The sequence below is a fragment of the Styela clava genome, chromosome 11 (assembly GCF_964204865.1).
Source record: "Styela clava chromosome 11, kaStyClav1.hap1.2, whole genome shotgun sequence".
Taxonomy (NCBI): Eukaryota; Metazoa; Chordata; class Ascidiacea; order Stolidobranchia; family Styelidae; genus Styela; species Styela clava.
Window position 1 is genome coordinate 365,981 of NC_135260.1, and position 21,084 is coordinate 387,064.

The 21,084-nt window shown below is 37.3% G+C and overlaps 2 protein-coding genes across 6 annotated transcripts in view; one reads left to right on the plus strand and one right to left on the minus strand.

Moving 5' to 3' along the window:
- The window catches only part of LOC120347599 (CUB and sushi domain-containing protein 2-like), a 234,000-nt gene that overhangs the window by 30,639 nt on the left and 182,277 nt on the right, over window positions 1-21,084 (minus strand). For 4 of the 5 annotated variants that reach the window (XM_078117625.1, XM_078117626.1, XM_078117627.1 and 1 more), the window contains 3 exons: window positions 20,770-20,943; window positions 19,773-19,946; window positions 18,284-18,457 (listed from right to left, as the gene is read on the minus strand). In XM_078117625.1, coding sequence (XP_077973751.1) covers window positions 18,284-18,457; window positions 19,773-19,946; window positions 20,770-20,943 — 522 coding nt within the window. Of the gene's footprint in view, window positions 1-4,407; window positions 5,750-6,357; window positions 6,561-9,514; window positions 9,692-9,975; window positions 10,058-11,163; window positions 11,249-16,475; window positions 16,615-17,544; window positions 17,647-18,283; window positions 18,458-19,772; window positions 19,947-20,769; window positions 20,944-21,084 lie in introns of those variants that run through there. The other variant, XM_078117628.1, reaches the window with a different exon arrangement.
- LOC144411727 (uncharacterized) lies at window positions 12,341-14,890 on the plus strand. The gene is made up of 2 exons (XM_078117684.1): window positions 12,341-12,623; window positions 12,922-14,890. Exons 1-2 carry the CDS (start codon window positions 12,430-12,432, stop codon window positions 14,888-14,890), a joined length of 2,163 nt encoding a protein of 720 aa, XP_077973810.1. The 5' UTR covers window positions 12,341-12,429.

A 21,084-nucleotide genomic window follows, 5' to 3' on the forward strand; every position in this document is an offset into this window, starting at 1 on the left:
CGGGCACTCACTCAAAAGTTACTGACGGGAATACAAATACAGACTGATGTTTAGCTTTAAAACATAAAATTGTAAATATAAACTTACTTGAAGTTGGGCCCTCAAGGGCCGTCAAGCAGTAACTTGAACTTTAAATCACAATAACTTGTCTGAATTATGCATAGTTATGCCCATCATTGCCCATAGATTTCTTCTGAGAGAGAAACCTATTATTACAGAATTGAATAAAGATGACTTGAATGTAGAATGGAAGTTGGCCAACTGGATCCACACTAACACCCTCAAAGATTTCAACAAGGTGCGAGATGACAGCAAAAAATTGTTTCGCATGATTGACCTCATGGGGATGACAAAGGAATAAATACGTTTTATTTATTCTGTCAGCCGTTGCTACGGACAGGTGGGAATTTATTTTCATTATTGTTGTTTCTTGGAACTAATGTAGGCTATTTTATGCTCAGTTTTTGTTTGTTTGCTTTTTTGTTTCTCAATCTTATACGATCTCGTGCCATTAGCATTGATCAAACTTTTCAAAATATTGTGGCCGCGAGGTGGAGCTATGGATCAATATACTAATTACCTGCTGCTATGCTCATATAAAAATAAAACGATTTTCTCTTCAACTATTAGACCACTCCATTTCATATTTCCAAAGGTGCGTGGCGGTCAGTTAATATTATTTTTATCTTCCCTGGGTCGCTAACTAATAACTTATGTTGTGTTTGAATGTAAAGTGCGCTTTTACGTGGATTTCCCGATGATATATTTTGTCGAAGTCGGACTCAACAAGCGGTTCACGGTCCTGTTAACACCTCCTAATCTCTCTGAACAAGGATTTAGACAAGCAGCGACACTGCTGATATTGAAAGAACCAGAATATTTTCTGCCAGACCTGGCCAACCGGATTCTTCTCGTATTGGCACTATGTGAATTTTATCCCGTAATTATATTCTACAATGGGCCCTTTCCCCCTACACCGGAACGTAGTATGTGTACCAGGTTTGGGTTGGGCCATAATTTGATTCCAATTTTTTCTTATTTCAGTTCTACTACAAGTTTAGGAACTAGCCAATTGACTCCCATAGGATCTATATCTAAAATGATGGCTTAACCTGGTACTTATACTACGTTCCGCCCTCCGCCATCTTGCTTCATATAACTACAGGACTTTCCTACAATGCGCCATGCTCGGGATTACTCCTAGAAAATTTTGTCGTATTTGGACAATTTGAATAGAACTGTTTTTAAATTCCAATTCTCCGATTGAGCTAATTTCTTAGTTTTCTGAGAAATACATTTAACTCATCATATTCAAAATAAATCGATAACGTTTTGCAATACAATTTTATTCACACAAAGTAGCAAATAATATTTTTGCACTGAAAGTTCAAAATATTTTTCATGAATTTCATTTTTTAAGTTCAGTTCGTGAAAAATAATTTGAACTTTTATTGACAAATTATTTTGCCGAAAAATGATAGGATTCAGAAACACATCTAAGAAATAAAATACCGGAGTGAAGTAAATAAAATAATAGTATATCACCCTAATTCACACACAAGAAAAATGAAATGCGAAAAAAGTTTTCGCCTTGTTTCGATAGCCATAGAGGGAAGGTGTTACGAAATATAAAACTTGCTTATTTTAAGAAAAGACAATGCTGTAATTTATTTCAACTTTGATAAATTTCTAACATTTTCTTATATTTCAAGTTACACTGAAATTTTGGCGTTTCAAAAGTATGTGCACCAAGATGACGCACAACCTGAAAACCCCAACCTGGTACACATACTATGTTCAGGTTGTGCGCAATCTTGAAAAAAACACCCAAATTTCAAGTTATTGTGAGTTTTTTTTAACTATTAGATAACCAGGAATAAATATGTTTGGAAAAAATAAGTTAACAGCGTGATTCAGAACAATTCAAAGATATCATATACCACAGCAAATATAATAAAAAATATCATCAATCCTTATAATTCACACTAGAGCTAAGATCTGGAGCCCGAGCCCCTGCCCGACCCGATATTTCGAGTCGGGTCGGGCCTGAAATATCAAGCATTGCGTTCGGGTCGGGCCTATATTGTTAATCATTACGTTCGGGTCGGGCCTGAAATGACAATCATTACGTTCGGGTCGGGCTTTTATATCGCTGGATTTTTTATAAGTAAATATATGTTTATTAGAAACTATTTTTCAGAGTGGTTCCGATTTCATAAATATTAAATTTCAAAATTTAAAGTTTCGTAGTTCTTTAGATGATGATGCTTATCATTGCTTTTTAACGGCATACCTCGTTTAATTTAATGTGCCGCACAAGTGGAGTGCAGCGGGACATTTGACACACGTTTTTGAATGCCTCTTGATGATAATATGCGTGTCGCTAGGGAATTTCTTAGTTTGCCCAGTAAAACCTTCAGCTACCCTCTATCCATTAGCCCCGCATTGTCGAATGAATGTGCAGATTATAGAGCTCACAAAAGAAGAAATATGTCCCAGCATTCCCCTATACTGTACTAAACTCTTGCAATGACAATTCGAAGAACTCCTAAATAAAATATGAAATTTCGGGCCTGCGAATCCAGAATTTGTCGGGGCTGCAAAGCCAGTTAGTTAGTCGGGTCGGGCCTGCAAATCCATTTAATTAGTCGGGCTCGGGTCGGGCCTGCAAATCCAGTTAATTAGTCGGGCTCGGTTCGGGTTTAATACCCGCGGGCCGGAGTCGGGCTGGGATTTTTTAGCCCGATCTTACGTCTAATTCATTCTAAGTTAACAGCGTGATTCAGAACAATTCAAAGATATCATATACCAGAGCAAATATAATAAAAAATATCATCAATCCTTATAATTCACACACAAGAAAAATAAAATACAAAATTCATTGTAAAGAGGAGACAATGCTGTAATTGATTTTGATACCTTCTTGAATTTTTTATATTTCCTTCGGGTCACAACGAAACTTTAATTTAAGGAAAATCGAAAAATATGTCAAATTTAAATATAAAAGACAAGAAAAAACTCTAGACTCAACAGTTGGGTAAATCAACCTAATATTTGTAAAAGATTTCACAGAAAAATCTTCTAAGTAATGTGGTTTTTCTATCTGGATGGAATATATGGACCTAGGAATTTATATAAGAAGATATGGGTCTTAAAATATCAATTATTATGTGCTCTTGAACTTATGTCAAAACTATGTGCAAAATCAACTTTGGAAAATTCGCCCCATAGGAAATTTTGCCGCTAACGAAAATTTTTCCTACGATGAATTTTCCTAGAACCGTGCAAAATATTTTAGTCAAGAAAAATTAACAACAATTACACAGCTTTTACTTAAAGTGCTTTTAATCATGCGACAACCTTCTGAAAAGGTATTCGTCAATAAAAAGTTAAAATAGCAAAAACAAAAGAAATTCTGCAAAAGAATGAAGAAAAGTAATAAAAAATCTATTCCGGTCAAAGATGTTCAAATCAAAATTATTCAGAATCTTTATTTTATGATAATTTTTTTTTTCAAGTTTGCTAAATTAATCTAGTTTGCTTAAAACAATTCATCGTAAAATAACAAATTTCACAAACTACAGGTCTGTCGAATAGGAGTTGAGCAATTCCCCAAGATGAATGGGAGTCTGAATTTGTTAGAATTGCAGATTTTCAAAGATTTCAAAATAAATCGAAACTTCCTTATAAATTCTAAAAGCATTATTTTACTGAGCATTCGTTACTGTCTATAGAAAGTTTGCATTTACCAAAGGTTTCTTTATCAAAAGTGAATTTTTTCAGAGTCGATTGAGATTTTTCTCTGATTCCACAGCTTTATCATAAAAAGGTTCAATGAAAAATATCTGAAGACGATGTCTTTTCATTATTTTAGAAACTTTATTTTCAAAGATTTAGAAGTTACAGATACGAAGCCGTTATTTAGTAAGTATCAAACGTTTTTGTAATTTACTGAAATTTCTTGATCATGGAATATATTTGGTTTATATTTAAATAAACCAAATCGCCAACATTTCAAGAACATTTACATTCACTCAGATACAAATTGGGTTAAAACAATAAATTCAAAAATTTCTTGAACACATCTAAGAAATAAAAAAATAGTTTGTCCGGTAGAAATCTATTAATGAATGCAGTTTTATTGGAATTCCTACCCAAGACGGCAGACACACAATTTGAATAAGTTCGCAATTAATCGCATCGTTTCAACATACATACTTCCGGGGTCAAAACCCCCTCTTTTAAATTTTTTTAAAAACTGAAAAAGTCGTCAAAATAAAACCGTAAACAATATAGGTTTTGTTAAGGGTCGCGTCAATCTCAAAACGCATTTCCAGTCATTGAAAACCGCAAAATTTCGTGTGCCTGTACTGCACGGACTCTTGTTTGGTCTGCGTTTACAAACATATCGTCCATATATTCGAAACACGGTTAATTGTGGGCGATATTTGCCTTTTTATCAATTACTTTGAAATTGCCGTCAAAATTTTTTGTGTTGAACAAGGTTGAGAACGCGACATCATAATCAATCTGGAGTATATTTGATCAATTTTTATTGTACGGAAATAAATTTCGCTCCGTGACATTTTACACCAGATGTACGGATTTTTTGAAAAGATTTATCTTTAAAAATAATCGTAGCATTGGGATTGAGCGGAGTCAGTAATACAAGCACATCTCTAATTTGTCAAATTCGCAATATAGAAAAAATACGAATCAAAACAATATATAATCGGGCAGTTTACCACACGTTTTTATTTTCATGTCCGCGGATTGCCGTGGTGTTTTAGGGGGGCTCTTGTTTTGTCGACGCAACCGCAGGTTAAATTGAAGACAATTAAATTAAGAAAGTGAGAGTCTTTTCATTGATAAAGTCGGCTCTTTGAACAAGTGGCGCAATCGCGGCGGCTGTTCGGCGTGGATTTCGAGACGATGAATATGTATTTTTGATTTACTGGTATACTTTATATATATTTCCTATGTATGAAGTAACATTGTACTATACGGGATTTTATATCAGATTTCGAGATTTGCCAACGGCGATTACAATTTCGCAAGATTCCAAAAACACGAATCAAAACTAAATACATCAGGCAGTTTATCTCATATATTTATGTCTACAGATCGTTGTGGTATTTTACTATAGTAATGTTTTTTGAAGTCGCAACCGCGAGTTACGTTGGACACAATTAAATCAATATATAAAGACATTTAAGAATCTCGTAGTTGTCATGGATTAAATATTTTACACGACAGAAAAATTATTATGCGCTGGAAGAGCGACTGTTTTAAGGAGAGCGTAATCGCGGTGACTGTTACAGACGATAATGGAAATTTCCGATTTTGAAACCCCCTCTTTTGAAAATCCTGGCTGCGCGCCTGAGTCGGAGTGTAAATTAAGCTGTATGTGTGGCTAACGAATATTCGGGAATACAAGAGCATATGCTTGTTCAACTGTGGAAATAGTAATTAAGCTACTAGGGTGAATAACAATTACTCTCAAACTCAAGTAATTCTACAGTTTTTGTTTATCAATCATTCAATAAAGTTATAATTCACTTTCACAGATGGCTCCGTTATATGCATAGGGAGGAGAATCATTAAAAATCCCTTGATGTTTGGGTTCCTGGTCACGAGTGACACGAACAACAACAGATGTCCACGATGGATTGGGCTTCGGATAATCAGAATACCAAACCTCAGTTGGCAGAGACATAGCTTGACCTGTCGTTGAATACAGCTGACCGTTCTGTGAAATAAAAATATGTTGTGAGAAATATAACAAATGGCAGTTTGAGAATATACTGGTTGAACCAGTAATCCTTGTCATATGATCTGACAAAGCAAAACAAACTCATTTGATCTCCAGTAAGATACTGAATGAAGCGTGACACCATCACGTGATTATTCTGCTTAGTCACACTTCAGTGATTACCGTTGGTGGGTGAGAATTGAATGAAATAGACACATAAATCAAATTAGTTTGGATTAGTCTTCTCTGATTTAGTATCAGAGCTGTAAAGTTGAAGCGTTCCACTGGTGTTGGAGTCAAATTGTTGAATTACCCGGAAATATTACATGGAAACGAAAGTTTGTGGTTGAATTTAAAATAAAAACTGGAAAAGGCTGGCAAACAAACTTTTTAAATTTGTATGAAAGTCAAATTTGATATCAGCTTGGATTAGTCAGTGTTATAAATGGCCCGATTTGAACTTCTCTCCTATGCTAAAGCTATATGAATTTAACCTCAAGATAAAATGTAATAGTAGTACAAGGTAATGCAGAAGCAATATCGGCTTCATTATATAATGATTTCATGTATGGCCGCACAAGCAACATGATTCAGACTCGACCTACCTTGTAAGTCATTCCTGTATAAACCCAAATTATTGACCCTCCATCAGGAATCATTGATCGTAAATAATCTAGAAGCAGATTGTAGTGTGTGACGTCATAAATGTTAGCCAGTTTGTTTTCGCAAAGAGATTCAGCAACGCTTAATGTGACATTCCAAGCGTCATAAACGATAGCTCGAATACATTCCAAATTATAGCCACATTCTGAAACAAAAATAATAGTCATAATAGTTTGAAGTCAGATATTTATGAAACAATTATTAAAGAGAATATTTATTTCTATGTGTTACTTAATAACCTTTATTTATTTCATTCATAACAATTGTCTTTTGTAGTTTTGTTACAATAATATTCTTGTGAGCCTTCAGTAGCTTTGATCATACGTCATCTTATTTGCTTCAAGAAAGGTCATGCGAACTCACTCAGAAATAAAGTAAAATTTTCTCTGCGCAAAGTACGGGCAACCACTGAGGTATTAAAGCTTAAAAAAAATGTAACAGTGAGATTTTGAAAAACATTTTTGTCTCAATGACGCGAGTTCATAGAGAACCGACACCGACACTATCGCCAGTGGATGCCGCGATTAATCACCAGTATCAGTGTTCCTTGCACAGTAGGGATGCGACAAGATTCGGACTCGTGCTCGGATTCGTGGCCGAATCTCTCATGATTTGATACTCGGATTCGGCCCAAGCCTTTGATGATTTTACCAGAGTCTGTGACATCATACGTCACGCGATAGTCACTCGCAGCATGGCGCATTCGATGGGAAATTCATCTTTTTCGTTCTATTTTGCCACGGGAGTGTTCTCTCTTTTATCCATCGCTTACGGCAAAAGTGCAATTCAAAACGACGTAAGGTGTTTAAAAAATATTTCTAAAATCTACTAATTGACCATTAATCCGTAATCAGTGTGCCCACATTTAGAAATAAAACAATAAAAATCGTGAATATTAATTTTAGAGGGAAGTGCAACTCGCAGATGTCAGTGGCGGTATAATAGTTTAAGGTTTTATGTACAAATACACGCTGGCATATAGCGATCAAATGCATGAAATGTGAAATTATATGTTAATCAAGTAGATTTTTATTGTCATTCAATGAGTATTTACATGTGCCATGCTTAGTTTCCAATCGAATTATTCTAATATTTTAAACAAATACCGGATTGTGAAATATGATCAAAACTCTTTCGAAATTTACTAGAAGACTGAAAACTTGGTAACAAAACTGCGTTTTTTATTTCATAATTTTGTCATAATTGATTATTTTTTGTCACCGCGACATTCCAGATAATGCTGGTAATTTATATTGAAGCACTTTTTTATTCACAAGTAAATATTGATTCTCATGCAACGGCGGACATCGTAGTTTGGTTTGAATATTTCGGACAGAATTGTGAGTTTACATCGGTGAAGATGAGCTATCAATGAGTGAATTTACAACACAAATTAATTTCATTTCCACCTCCTTTGTAGGATTTGATCCTCCATATCACAATTTGTAAATTACGGTCTAATTTTAAGCGAACAATATTATCATTACTGTCCCTGGGATGCTATATTTTTGAAGCTGATAGTTGGTTTTTCATGTTTTTTAATTTTATATCGTGTCCGTGTTATTTACGTATTATAATAATAATTAAAACTTCGCAAATTGGTAATGTACTCATCTTTGGGCTAAAACAATGATACAAAATACAACTACAATGGTAAATCCGCAATAATGGCATTTATATGTGGTCAAAATAATATTTTTCCCTAAAATCTCGAGAAATTCCCATAAATTACATTATAATTTGTCGTACTTATCTGTTTCGACGTTGCTGACTTTAAAAAAGCGATGTTGACGGGCTTTATGCAAAATTAGAAATTGAAAAGATATGATAGACACAGAAAGAAAACAAAAAAAACATACCACAAGATTTCTCACATTTATCGTTTCCGTCTGTTAGCGAGAGCCGTAGGTAAATTCTCACTCGTAATTCGTTTAAAATTAATGTTAATAAAATTTATTTTGCTTTTCAATGCGCCGTGATTTGTATTAATAAAAGTGGCTGCGTCGGAATAAGAGAGTCCTTAAATTAGCTTCTCTCCCTTTGAGCGCTGTGATGACGTTTGAATTCGTTTTTTATCTGTTCCATGGAGAGAAAGGAAAATACGTCTCACCGAATTATAATCAACAATTACGCATTCTTACTTATCATTATCAGCGCCAATTACAAAGATGATTGTCCCGAAAGCAATGGTGTTTATGTGCAACGTTTTGAATTACCGGTACATAGTCTTATCTTACAAAGTGTTTAATTTAAGGCCAAAATACACGAACAACAGCATCACTTAGGTATTTATTTCGGAGCTATGTGTGAAAGTATTGGACTCAAGACTCGGACGCGAGTCCAACGCAAATACTCGGATTCGGCCGAGCCAAACCTTCTTGGATTCGTCGCATCCCTATTGCACATTGTCTTATTCGCATTTAATGTGTAAAATCCCTCAGGCATTTTAGAAATAAGAGCTCGTTGCCTATCTGTGGCCGCTTGTGCGGAGTCTTTTTCTGAAAGAATGTGTGCAAACTACCGGTAATAACAGCATCCGCTTACATATCAGTAATTGATTGTAAATGGCACATTCAGAATAAATGTGTTTGTAACGTCAGCTCTTGACGACGCAATAGTTGTTTGTGTAGAATGTTGTTCAGAGTGAAAGCATGAAAACCGGAAGGTATCTCCATTTTTGAGTGAGTGCGCTGCCAGCGGTAATGGCTCGCGAGTCACATACGAATCAGGAGAAAGCACCTGAATTTAATTATCAAGCGGAGGCAACAGGGATTCCCTGAGTAATCACGAATGAACTGGAAAGAGTCTGGCATTTGAATCTGCGAGCTGGCAGCAAGAATACGGTTGCAATAGGGATGGATATATAGACAGCAGGTTAGGAATAAGGATGGACATATGGTGCCAATACCCATTTAAATGGCTTATTCCTTACAGGGCTATTGGGCTGTCATATAGACAGTAGGTTAGGAATAAGGATGGATATATGGTCTCAATCACCATTCAAATGGCCTCCTCCATATAGGGTGATTGGACTGCTATATAGACAACATGTTAGAAATGGAGGTTGAATGGTACTGATCGCTAAAGAAAAAAACTTACTTAGAGTGCACACTGGTGTTGTGGACCATGAGCCGTCAGCGTTGCATGTTCCAGTCTGTCCCCCTTCCAAAGTGAAACCATTTCTGCAAGTGTACCTGACCTCCCGATCCTCACTGTACAAGTCTTGCTCGGGAGAAATTGTTCCGTTCTCAAGATTTTGCTTCACGCACGGTGTATCTGCAAGAAAATCAAATGATAAAAAAAGTTTAACTTGACTTTCAGATTATTTGTTTGTGATTATTTTAAATTTATGAAAGTTTTCTTCACTTCAAACAAGGCTTCGTGGAAGCGACCACTGATACACACACACTCCAAGCAAGGGTTTGTGGCATTGTACAGCAGCATTGTCTACCTCAATTTATCAACCTGACTGAAATAAGGTTTGAACCCGAGAATATCGGAGAGAACATTCAATGCTCCAACAACTTTCGCATTGACAAAATAAATCTTGATGTACTTACCTAGACCATAACATTCGGAAGAGTTCAAAGTTGTTATGTTGTCTAACTCTACATTCCCGGATGCCTCAAGCTCAAGCTGGACCTGAATGAAAAAAGATCCAAGTTTAAGCACCGCTGCAAGGTAAAGTCTAGAGTGGAAGTCGAGAGTGCTTCCAGTGTGAAATCGGAATTGAACTTTCTAACTACGAAGTCAGCAACCGGAATTCCAGATTTCTAAATGTGAAAATCGAAGACAATTTTCAGACAGATCGCGAAAAGCATTACGTTCACTAAGCATTTTCAACATGCTTGCATGAAATTAAGTTTTTGTGAGAAAATTTTGGTTTTCTTGGTTTGACTTAGACTGCAATGTTTCCCAAACTTTTTGAGCCGCGGACCGCTGTTTGTGAATCTTAATTTTGATGCCCTAATAAAATGAATAAAAATAATAAAATGAAAATGGCGTTTTCTGGAAGCTATGAATATTAATCGGCAACACTCAACCAAAATATGCAATGGCTTTTTGATTGAAATCAATCATTAAAATCGATTACTCATTTCATATCGTTGCGGATCCCCTGCGCAATCATCATGGACCACCAGGGGTCCGCGGACCCTAGTTTGGGAATCCCTGACTTAAAGTAAGGTAAATAGATTCAGAAATTGTTGTTGATTTGGAGTCAGTCCTTGAATGGATCAGAATTGCAAGTGGATTCTCATAGAGTCAAAAATCTATATTCGAGGTTTATACATGCGGAGAGGAAAGTTGAAAACACGACTAATATGTGTTCCCGGTTTGTAAAGGGATTCTAGAGAAACTCCAATTATGCAAAGAAATGATTACAACCATCTGTACGCTGATCAAACAAGACTACACCCTACCAATCTCAACCAAACGCCCATGTGCGATGGGATTCCTGTAGTATGTGTACCAGGTTGGGGTTAGACCATAATTTTATTCCGGTATTTCTTTTTTTAGTCCAATTATGAGTTCAGGGACTCCCTGTGTTAGCTAAGTGAATATATCCCTTGCCCATAAATTTCAATCCCTTTATACAACTTGATGCAAAGTAGGCGAACAAAATTAGTTACCTCCATATTGGTACACACACGTCTGGAACGCCAAAACTTTTGCATAATGTGGGATGGGATTCATTTTCAAAGCAATTCTGATTTAAAAAGATTTTTGCTAACAAATGTGTTGCAAACCTCTGTATCTGTAGAGTTCACTTTCTTTAAAATGAATTTCTCGGTTTTCCAGGTAGTCGAGGCAGAAAACGGCCAGATTGCTTTCCTAAAAATTACGAAACATATCATTGCTGTCTTCACATAGACTTACAAAATAAATCACAATCAGCTATATTTTTCGTTTTCCTGTAACCTCATTTATATGCAATCCATTATTCAGCTTTTGTACTGAGCGGATCAACTTTAAAGTACCTAAAGCCTCCCACTAATCAGTATTTTCTAATGTGTAATGCACAGATATAGTTTCGGCAGCTCTTCACATTACAGTGGTTGTCAGTAATTCTGTTCACAGATGATCCTCGGATGGAAAATTTTTAAAAAGGGGGTGTGCAACCTTTAATACTAAGGGCCAAATACAAATAGGGTGGCTTACCCACTTTGCGGACACGACCTATTTGCGGTCATCAACTTCATCGATTTAATTAATGCCGAAAAAATTAACGGACCGCGACGATATTTCTCACACGCTATCGCCCACTTATCCCTCGTAGCTCTGCGAAATTACACTAAAATGCGGCCACAAACAAAAAAGTTACGACCGAAAAACCGACCGAAGAAAAAAAACGGACTATTTTTTCATGTTGCCAACTACCCATCGTCCCTTTGGAATAGCTTGAAAATCTATAGAAATATGATAGATAAAAACATGAAAATTGGCAGGTGAGTGGAGTTGTGGTTTATTTAACCATCTTCAAAATTTCACGTTTCTACATCAAAAGGGGGGGGAATGGGGGGGTGCGCATTCCCAATAAGTCGATAATATATTCGGCAGCCAATTTGCGACCACCATGTTTTTGTGTGTTTGACTGCTGCCATGCGGTGCTTCGTTTGTAATTTGACGGGTTATGTTCTAAAAGGTTGAGTTAACAGTTCGTCCTTTAACTTATTAGAATCAACGCGTAGAAGTTTAATTGTCAGAATATTCCTGGCCTAAGCAACATTTATTGATAAATTGACACGAGGTGAGTATGACTGAATTAGTGCAGCGGGCCAGGCAGATATACATGCATGGTTGTAAACATTGCCTCGCTTTCGTAGTTATGCGTGCTATTCAAAGAGAGAGATTTTTATTTGTCAGTTTTTAGTAGTGCTTCCAAAAATTAAGGAGAATTTTTATGGGGTCAAGGGTCACGGAAACATCCATCCTGTTGGCCGAAATGAAAAAAAAAATGAAATTTTATGAACTTCGTTAGTTTTTCTTCCGTACAGATATATTAAATTAAAAAAATGCCTGGACACATTACAAAACGTAAAATGAAGTACACGAAGGAAAATTTGAAAGAAGCTTTAAAAGCCATTACTGAAAAAAAAATGTCTCATCGCGAAGCAGCAGAGCGTTACGGAATCCCCAAATCTACTTTGACCGATCGTATAACAGGTATGTATATTTTTTTTATTACAAATCATTCCAATTTATCATAGTAACGGCGTCATATCTTACATTTTCAAGGAAAAAGGTCATTGGATGTAATGCCTAAACGTGGGCCCCCCACTGCTTTATCATCCGAAGAGGAAGAGTCGCTGAAAACATTTTTGAAGGACATGGCCAAGCGTGGACTCGGGATGGGCAAGAGAGACGTGAGACATATCCTAATCTACACCAAATCTGAGTGATAGCATTTTTTCAAATAATTACCTTTTTCAGGTGCTTCAAACGGTAAAAAACATGCTAGATCTGTCGGGAAAGCGTGTGCGGTATTTCAGGAATAATCTCCCAAGTGACTCCTGGTGGTGCGGATTCTTGTCGCGGAACCCGGACCTGAAAACCATGACAACGGAAAAATTGGAGGTGGCGCGAGCCATGGCTTGTTCGGAAAAAAAGGTGAGCAGTTGGATGGAAAAGTACACGGCAATGTTAGAGGAAAACAACATCACGAACGGAAGTAGTATATACAACTGCGACGAAACCGGATTTTCTTTTCAAACGAAAGCCGGTAAAAAAGTCGTGGCTGGCAGAGGGATGAAAACCTGCTATAACATCACCAGCAGCAATAAAACTCAAATCACGGTGCTGATTTGCATCAGCGCCAGCGGTAACATCCTTCCGCCCTACATACTTTTCCCCGGCAAGCGTATGAATCCGTCTCATGCACTGGATTTTCCCGATGGCAGCAGATGTCATGTGACTGATAAGGGCTGGATGACTAAAGATTCATTCTATGACTGGATGGAACAACTATTCATACCTAATTTACCTAACAAGTCAACAAGGGGGGCCGTCGTACTTCTTCTTGATGGTCACACGTCCCACAAAGATTTTCGCACAAGCACGTTAGCCCGAGAAAATAATATCATTCTCTACTGTTTGCCTGCCCACACTACACATATTCTGCAGCCACTGGACAAAGGATTTTATGGCCCTTTCAAAGGAAATTGGAGTCGCTGTTGTGATTCTTTTTTTGGAAAAGAGCAGTGTGTGGTTGATAAGTACACGTTTGGTCGAGTTTTTACCCAGGCGTACTTACGAACCTCACGCTTGGATGTGATAGTAAATTCATTCAAATCATGTGGCGTCTGGCCTCCAAATATTGGAGCTGTGGATTTGGAAAAAGCATTACCGTCCACCATATTTGTTGACGATGAACCATCAATGTCAAAATCCCCAAAGCCCCCGGCCCACGCTAATTCTCAACAACAGATATGGGAAGCGAATGGCTCTGCGATTACTGACGTAGAACCTGTCTTCGATAATCTCGACATGGCCCCAATGTCGCTTGCTGACCCAAAGTTTATTGAAGGTGGAAATATAGAATTCCCGACTAAAAGCATGTTGGCGTCGAATGAACAAGATCATGATGTGTCGTACTTGGATTTACTTTTATTTGACGACGAACAGCCTGAAGACGCACTTATCACTTTGAATATGTCTGATATATTGGATGACCAGCCATCTACATCTCGATCACCCGATCCTGGTTGTAATACATCAGATGTTGTTGAGCTAAATCTAAATGATCAAATTACAAGTGCTTTAGCATCCCCGGCTTCCAAAATGTACGAGAGTCTGTCACCAATTGATTCTAAGTGCAGGAGAGCTTTAGAGGCGTTGGAAAGGGGTATGAATAGAGATGAAAAGACACTGTTTGAAAAGAAGTTAGAGTGTGGAGACATAGAAGGCAGTGGGGTATATATCGCATGGAGACACCTGAAGTTGGAGACTTTGAAAGAACTAGAAAATAGAAAAAGAGAAATAAGAAGTTTTTGTGTTAATACGGATTCGACAAATTTGGCTAGAAAAGAGTTGTTTAAAATACCAGAAAAGAAAAGGCCCGTGAAAAATTACAAAAATATGCCACTATATAATTTGTCATCTGATCGAGCTGTAACGGAGTTGAAAGATTCAATCGAGAAAAAAAGGCTAGCTGAGGAACAAAAAAGGAAAAGGGCAGACAGAAAAGAGATAAGCAAAATTCAAAGATTAGAAAAACAGAAAAATATGAGTTTAGAAAAGGTCAAACCTCTGAAAAGGAGACGAAATTTGTCTATAAAACAAAAAGAAAAAAAGAAGGAAGATTGCAATGTATGTAAGGTGCAGTTCAATGGTGGGCCTGATGAACCACGCTGGATTGCGTGCGATCAGTGCGATAAGTGGTTCCATCTGCACTGCACAGAGCTGAATCCGCATTTAAGCGCATCAGCAGTAGAGGGACTTCGTTGGTTTTGCTGCAAATGTATTTCTGCCATATAGAATATTTTACTGCGACTATGTGAGTAATAAAAAATTGTTGTTGGAATTGATTGTGTGTCTTATATTCTCTAAGCAACATTTTATCTACCAGTACACAAAAATATGGTCATAGTTTAAATCAAAACATAAAAATAAAAATTGCCAGTGATGTACGAAATACGCAAAAGGGTAATGTTTCTAACATATAAGGCAGAAACTTGAAAATATCACATATAACTTTTGATGAGAAGTGAACACAATGGCAATTTTGTTGAAAATATTAGGTAAAAATTGCTGTTTGCGTCGAAAGCAACAAAGTCATTTAGTAAAATTTTATTGTTTCAAGGACGGTTAAGGGTTATGCTATTTTATTGTTTTGATGCCACTATTGAAGGCTAAATCGCGGCACGTATATTCAAAAACATGTGGGTTGTCGAAATAACCGTGTTGTTAAAATATATGACGGTCAAAAATGCAATTAAAAGTCCAGTTTTTCCACGCATGACTGCGTATGTAGTAGTCTCGACGCAGCCGAAACGATGTTTAAGGCTCGAAATCCGTGGTCGCACGCTGGTCGTTCGGTCGCAATTTCGTCTTCTGAGTGTCGTACTTTGGTGGTTTGTATAGCTTTAACCCCTGGTCGTAGAAAGTTAATTCGAGTTGTAGCGTGTAGAATAAATGCCAATGAACATACAGTGAAAAAATTACCGGGTTAGAAATATTGGTTTTTATTTTATAGTGGTTTGAATGAAATCGTCCGCAAACTGGCTGCACCACCCTAACTGGGTGAAGCCACGGGCCGCATCTTTATTTAACATTGGCTTTGCGTGACAACATGACATGCGTTGTTCATAGCATAGATAATATATTGGACCGAGGTATAGGTTTTGCAAAGGGATTGGAACCACTCTCACGTATCAGATTAAACTAAATTAAACATTTTGTTTTGCGTGTCGCACATTAGTAAAATCTGGCAATATTTTGCAGGTCGCACAATTTTTTTTGTGGGCCCGTTTTGCATGCTGGCGACAGGTTGCACATCCCTGAAACACTGTTAACAAATTCCGTTATTGGTTTTTAAAAATAATAATTCTTTACTGTACAGTGACTGCCAATACAAACATGCTCTAGAGCAGGGGTTCCCAAGCTTTTTCAAGATGACCCCAAAGACAACTTTCAAGTGTCCAGTGCGACCCCAAGTCAATATATATATTTTTCATAAAACTTTAGAGCTTTTCTCACTGGACTTTTGAGTTTGGCCATGTGATATTATTAAGTAAAATAAGCTAAAACCAAACATTGATGTCACAATAAGCACCTACATTTTCCGTAGCATAATCATAGAGCGATGCCTATAGGCCTGTGTCACAGTAAGCCATGGTACAAACTTCTAAATTTAACATGGTTTGTCAAATCTTAGATGTTTTGTACATCTATCCTCTACCATACATCAGCGACCCCACCGACCCCATGACCTGTTCGCGACTCTACCTACTTATCACTCCAACTCAATTTGGGGTCGCGACCCCTGCTTTGGGAACTCCTGCTCAAAAGTGAAAGCAGCAAATAGTCTGATAAAAAAATAAAGGCAGTGTTAGTTACTCACGTTACAGTTCCATTGTTAGCCTTGGCCACCAGTTCTCCACCAGATGTATCTTTTATGTCGACACTCATGCATAGTTCCTCAATGCCAGCCAAAGCCTTGGGTAAGGATCTGATTGTACCATTACCAGCAAGAACATAACCTAGGATGAATTAGAATAAAAAAATTATAGAGTGTATCTGGTGGGAGAGATGGAGACACAGCATCTTTCAATTCTTGTGTGAGAGAATCTGAAATCTGACCGCGCAATAACATGGCGTAGTTTGGCGCATCATGCTAATTGTTAGGAATGCGCGTGCTATCGAGAGGCCGTGGTTCACCATATTAAGTAAGTAATATTAATTAAGTCATCTTATTCTAGAATATTGATTTATTCTGAATATCCTATCTCTAGTCAGAAGTTACAAGCACTCACTCAGAAGTAAGAGAGACTCCTGTTGAAAAGTTACCAGCTCTCATTTAAAAGTAAATAAAGCTCATCTCTGACCATAGTTATAAAATCTAACTCAGAAGTAAAGCAGACTCAACTACGAGCAAAGTCACAGGCACTCACTCAGAAGAAGAATATACTCATTTGTAAGCAAAGTTATGAGAACTCACTCACAAGTAAAAGAGACTCATTTGTAAGCAAAGTTATGAGAACTCACTCACAAGTAAAAGAGACTCATTAGTAAGCAAAGTTATGGGAACTCACTCAGAAGTAAAAGATATTTATCTCTGAACAAAGTCAAGAGCACTCACTCAAAAGTAAAGGATATTCATCTCGGAGCAAAGTCACGAGCACTCACTCGAAAGTAAAGGATATTTATCTCAGAGCAAAGTCACGAGCACTCACTCGAAAGTAAAAAATATTTATCTCTGAACAAAGTCACGAGCACTCACTCGAAAGTAAAGGATATTTATCTCTGAACAAAGTCACGAGCACTCACTCGAAAGTAAAGAATATTTATCTCTGAACAAAGTCACGAGCACTCACTCGAAAGTAAAGGATATTCATCTCTGAGCAACGTTACGAGAACTCACTCAGAGGTAAAGTGGACTCATCTGTAAGCGTTTCATATAGAAACAATACCTGTAACGTCATCATCTCTGTATTCTCTCTGAAATGTTCCATTAACTCTAGTGTAGCCGCATGTAGGGTTGGTTGAAGATTCAAAATCACAAGTAAGATCGTCTGAAAAACACAAAACAACTTTTTTAGAGCCAGAGCCTCGTATACTGGCCTAAAAATGAATATTGTTTTATGTAAATGTAAAGTCGTATGAAATTCACAATCGACATCGGGTTGAAACAATTTTAATACCGACTCAGATTTGAAGTCCAAAGATAATCAAATGTTGGAATGTCAGACTTTTAATGGTGACAAGTCAAAATTATCTATAAAAATTCCAAAAGCAAGTTTGCTAAACAGTCTATTTAGGGAGGCTTGCATGGATTGGACTTAATAGCAAACTTCTTTTAAATAAGAGTCAGATTAGGATTAGACGCTCCCGAAGTATGCGAACCAAGATGGTGGACACCGGAGCGTAGTATGTGGACCAGGTTAGGGTTAGGCCATAATTTTATGTACAAATACTACGGGATGTTGGATTTAGAAATATTTATTAGTTATTTGTTTCAGATACACAGACTAGATGGTGAGGAAGCCGTAAACGACCAGCGTTTACATGATAGCTAGCGAGGGAAAACACCTTGGAGTTATTGGAAGTGCGATTACAAAGATATTCAAACTTAGCACGAAGCACCAACCACCGAACACCTTGAATCTCGAAGAATTATCCACGATTAAACAGCGCTATGTGAACACTTACCTACGCAAGTGGGCACCTCACCCCAGGTTCCATTTTCTCCGCATTTTCCAATGTTTGATCCTTGAAGAACGTATCCAGCATTGCATGAATATTCGATAGTCTGATTGACCTCTAAGGCAGTTGCGGTGTCTACAGTCCCGTTGTCTGGAGCTTTAGGGGGTGGGCAGGTACGAACTGTAATAGAATATTGAAACAAGTATTTGAGAAAGTTGTGAAAATTTTTTATGACTACATACAGAAATTAAAATTGTTTTTAAACTTAAATAAATATTCTAAACAATGTCAGCAACCATTCAATTTGCAAAAAAAACGTCACCCACCCCCTCTCCTATAGTTTCGTACTTGAGGTACTAAACTACACGAAACCCTAATTTTTACAGGGGGGAGTGGGTTCGTACTTCAAGTATTCTAGTGGCGTAGCAAAACAATTTTTAAACAGTAAAATTTGGTTTTATTTTGGTGGGCCAGATGAAATTACCCATCAGGCCTGATTTGGCCCGCAAGCCGTAGGTTGCCCATGTCAGATTAAGATACTGGATGGGGAAAACTACAACTCGTGGCAGCCTTTCGTGCGGTCAATCAGGTCTTGGAGAAATTTGTGAAAACTAAAAACAGATATTAAATTTGTTTTTAAACTCAAGTTAATTAAAAGATGATAAGTAATTGTGAACGTCACATGCGGTTTTCTGAATGAGGCCCTTGCAAAAAAAACTTTGCCTCCACCTTCCCCCTCCTCTAGGCAAGGTATCATCAATATATGCGAAGTTACTGTTCTGACTATTCTCCAGACTGGATTCCATAGCAGGTGGACGCCTGAGATCGCTAGCGCTCCGCAAAAATGCATGAAAGCAAATTCAATTTTGCAAGCCGAAAATTTGCAATTGCTCACCAATGAAAATCAATTCAAATGGTTTTTAAATCAATAATCCAGTAATATAAAGATGTCAACAAATTGCAGCTCCACAATTGTCAACTACATACTAGCTTGCAGAATTTGGCCTGATCGAAAAATGCGAAGCAAAAAAGAATGTCGTGTTGAATGATAGGGATCACGTGAGAATAGTTATGGGCGAAAAGATCGCCAGACTCCCCGCCGACGCTGGTAAGTTACGGCTCTGATTCAGCGCATTTTTTATTCAATAGTTTCACGCAAAAACACTCCCAAAATAATGTCAAATTATAAAAATAATGTTCGGGGGTCATAGGTCAAACGTCTATTTTTGCTCTGATTCAACGTATTTTTTTTAACCAGCAATTTTACGGGGATGTATTAAACAGTACCAGTATTTAAAGTCGCACAAACACTCTTAAAATTAATAGCAAAGCATAAAAATAATGTTGGGGGTCAAAGATCAAACGTCCATTTTTACTCTGATTCAACAATTTTTTATCCAATAATTCTACGAGGATGTATTGAACAGCATAGCATCTAAAGTCAAAGTCATTTGAAATTTTATCCACGATTAAACAGCGCTATGTGAACACTTACCTACGCAAGTGGGCACCTCACCCCAGGTTCCATTTTCTCCGCATTTTCCAATGTTTGATCCTTGAAGAACGTATCCAGCATTGCATGAATATTCGATAGTCTGATTGACCTCTAAGGCAGTTGCGGTGTCTACAGTCCCGTTGTCTGGAGCTTTAGGGGCTGGGCAGGTACGTACTGTAATATAATATTGAAACAAGTATTGGAAAAAGTTGTGAAAATTTTTTATGACTACATACAGAAATTGAATTACTTAAATAAAAGATCTAAACAATGTCAACAACCATTCAATTTACAAAAAAAAAACCTCACCCACCCCCTCTTCTATAGTTCGTACTCGAGGTACTAAACTACACGAAACCCCAATTTTTTACAGGGGGGAGGGGGTTCCACCTCAAGTATTCTAGTGGCGTAGCAAAACAATTTTTACATAGGTCAATAAGGTGACCAGACTTCACAACAGACATGGTTTTTGGAGCAAGGGCCAAAATTTTGCCCACCTGGTCTGGCGGGTCATAAAAGTATAATTTCAAAGTATAAAATTAATGTTTGGGGGTCAAAAGTCAAACGTCCATTTTTGCTCTGATTCAACGTATTTTTTATCCAATAATTTTACGAGGATGTATTGAACAGCATAGCTTCTAAAGTTAAAGTCAGTTTCACGCGGCAAGTCGTTTTGAACGTCGTTAGCTATAATTGCACGCTGGGAATTCTGATTTGCATGTGCGAATTTCTGATTGCACGCCCGATTTCTCGTTCAAAAAGGCCATGAAATCCAGACTGGTGACATTACCCGTTCATGTTGGGTTTAGAGATAATTACTAGTTAATTGTTTCAGATACACAGACTAGATCGTGAGAAAGCCGTAAACGACCAGCGGTTATGTGATAGCGAGGGGTCCAGCAATACTCTCGCACATAATTAATCCTTAATGAAACCACCGAACCCCTTGGAGTTTGGAAAATTATCCATGATTAAACAGCGCTATGTGAACACTTACCTACGCAAGTGGGCACCTCACCCCAGGTTCCATTTTCTCTGCATTTTCCAATGTTTGATCCTTGCAGAACGTATCCAGCATTGCATGAATATTCGATAGTCTGATTGACCTCTAAGGCAGTTGCGGCGTCTACAGTCCCGTTGTCTGGAGCTTTAGGGGCTGGGCAGGTACGTACTGTAATAGAATATTGAAACAAGTATTGGAAAAAGTTGTGAAAATTTTTTATGACTACATACAGAAATTAAAATTGTTTTCAAACTTAAATAAATAATCTAAACAATGTCAGCAACCATTTAATCTGCAAAAAAAACACGT

Excerpts from the sequence above, each read along its gene's own strand:
- LOC144411727 (XM_078117684.1), top strand. The coding sequence starts at position 12,430 with ATGCCTGGACACATTACAAAACGTAAAATGAAGTACACGAAGGAAAAT. Across the intron at positions 12,624-12,921 it reads AATCATTCCAATTTATCATA|TGACTCCTGGTGGTGCGGAT; the intron begins GTAACGGCGTCA and ends TAATCTCCCAAG.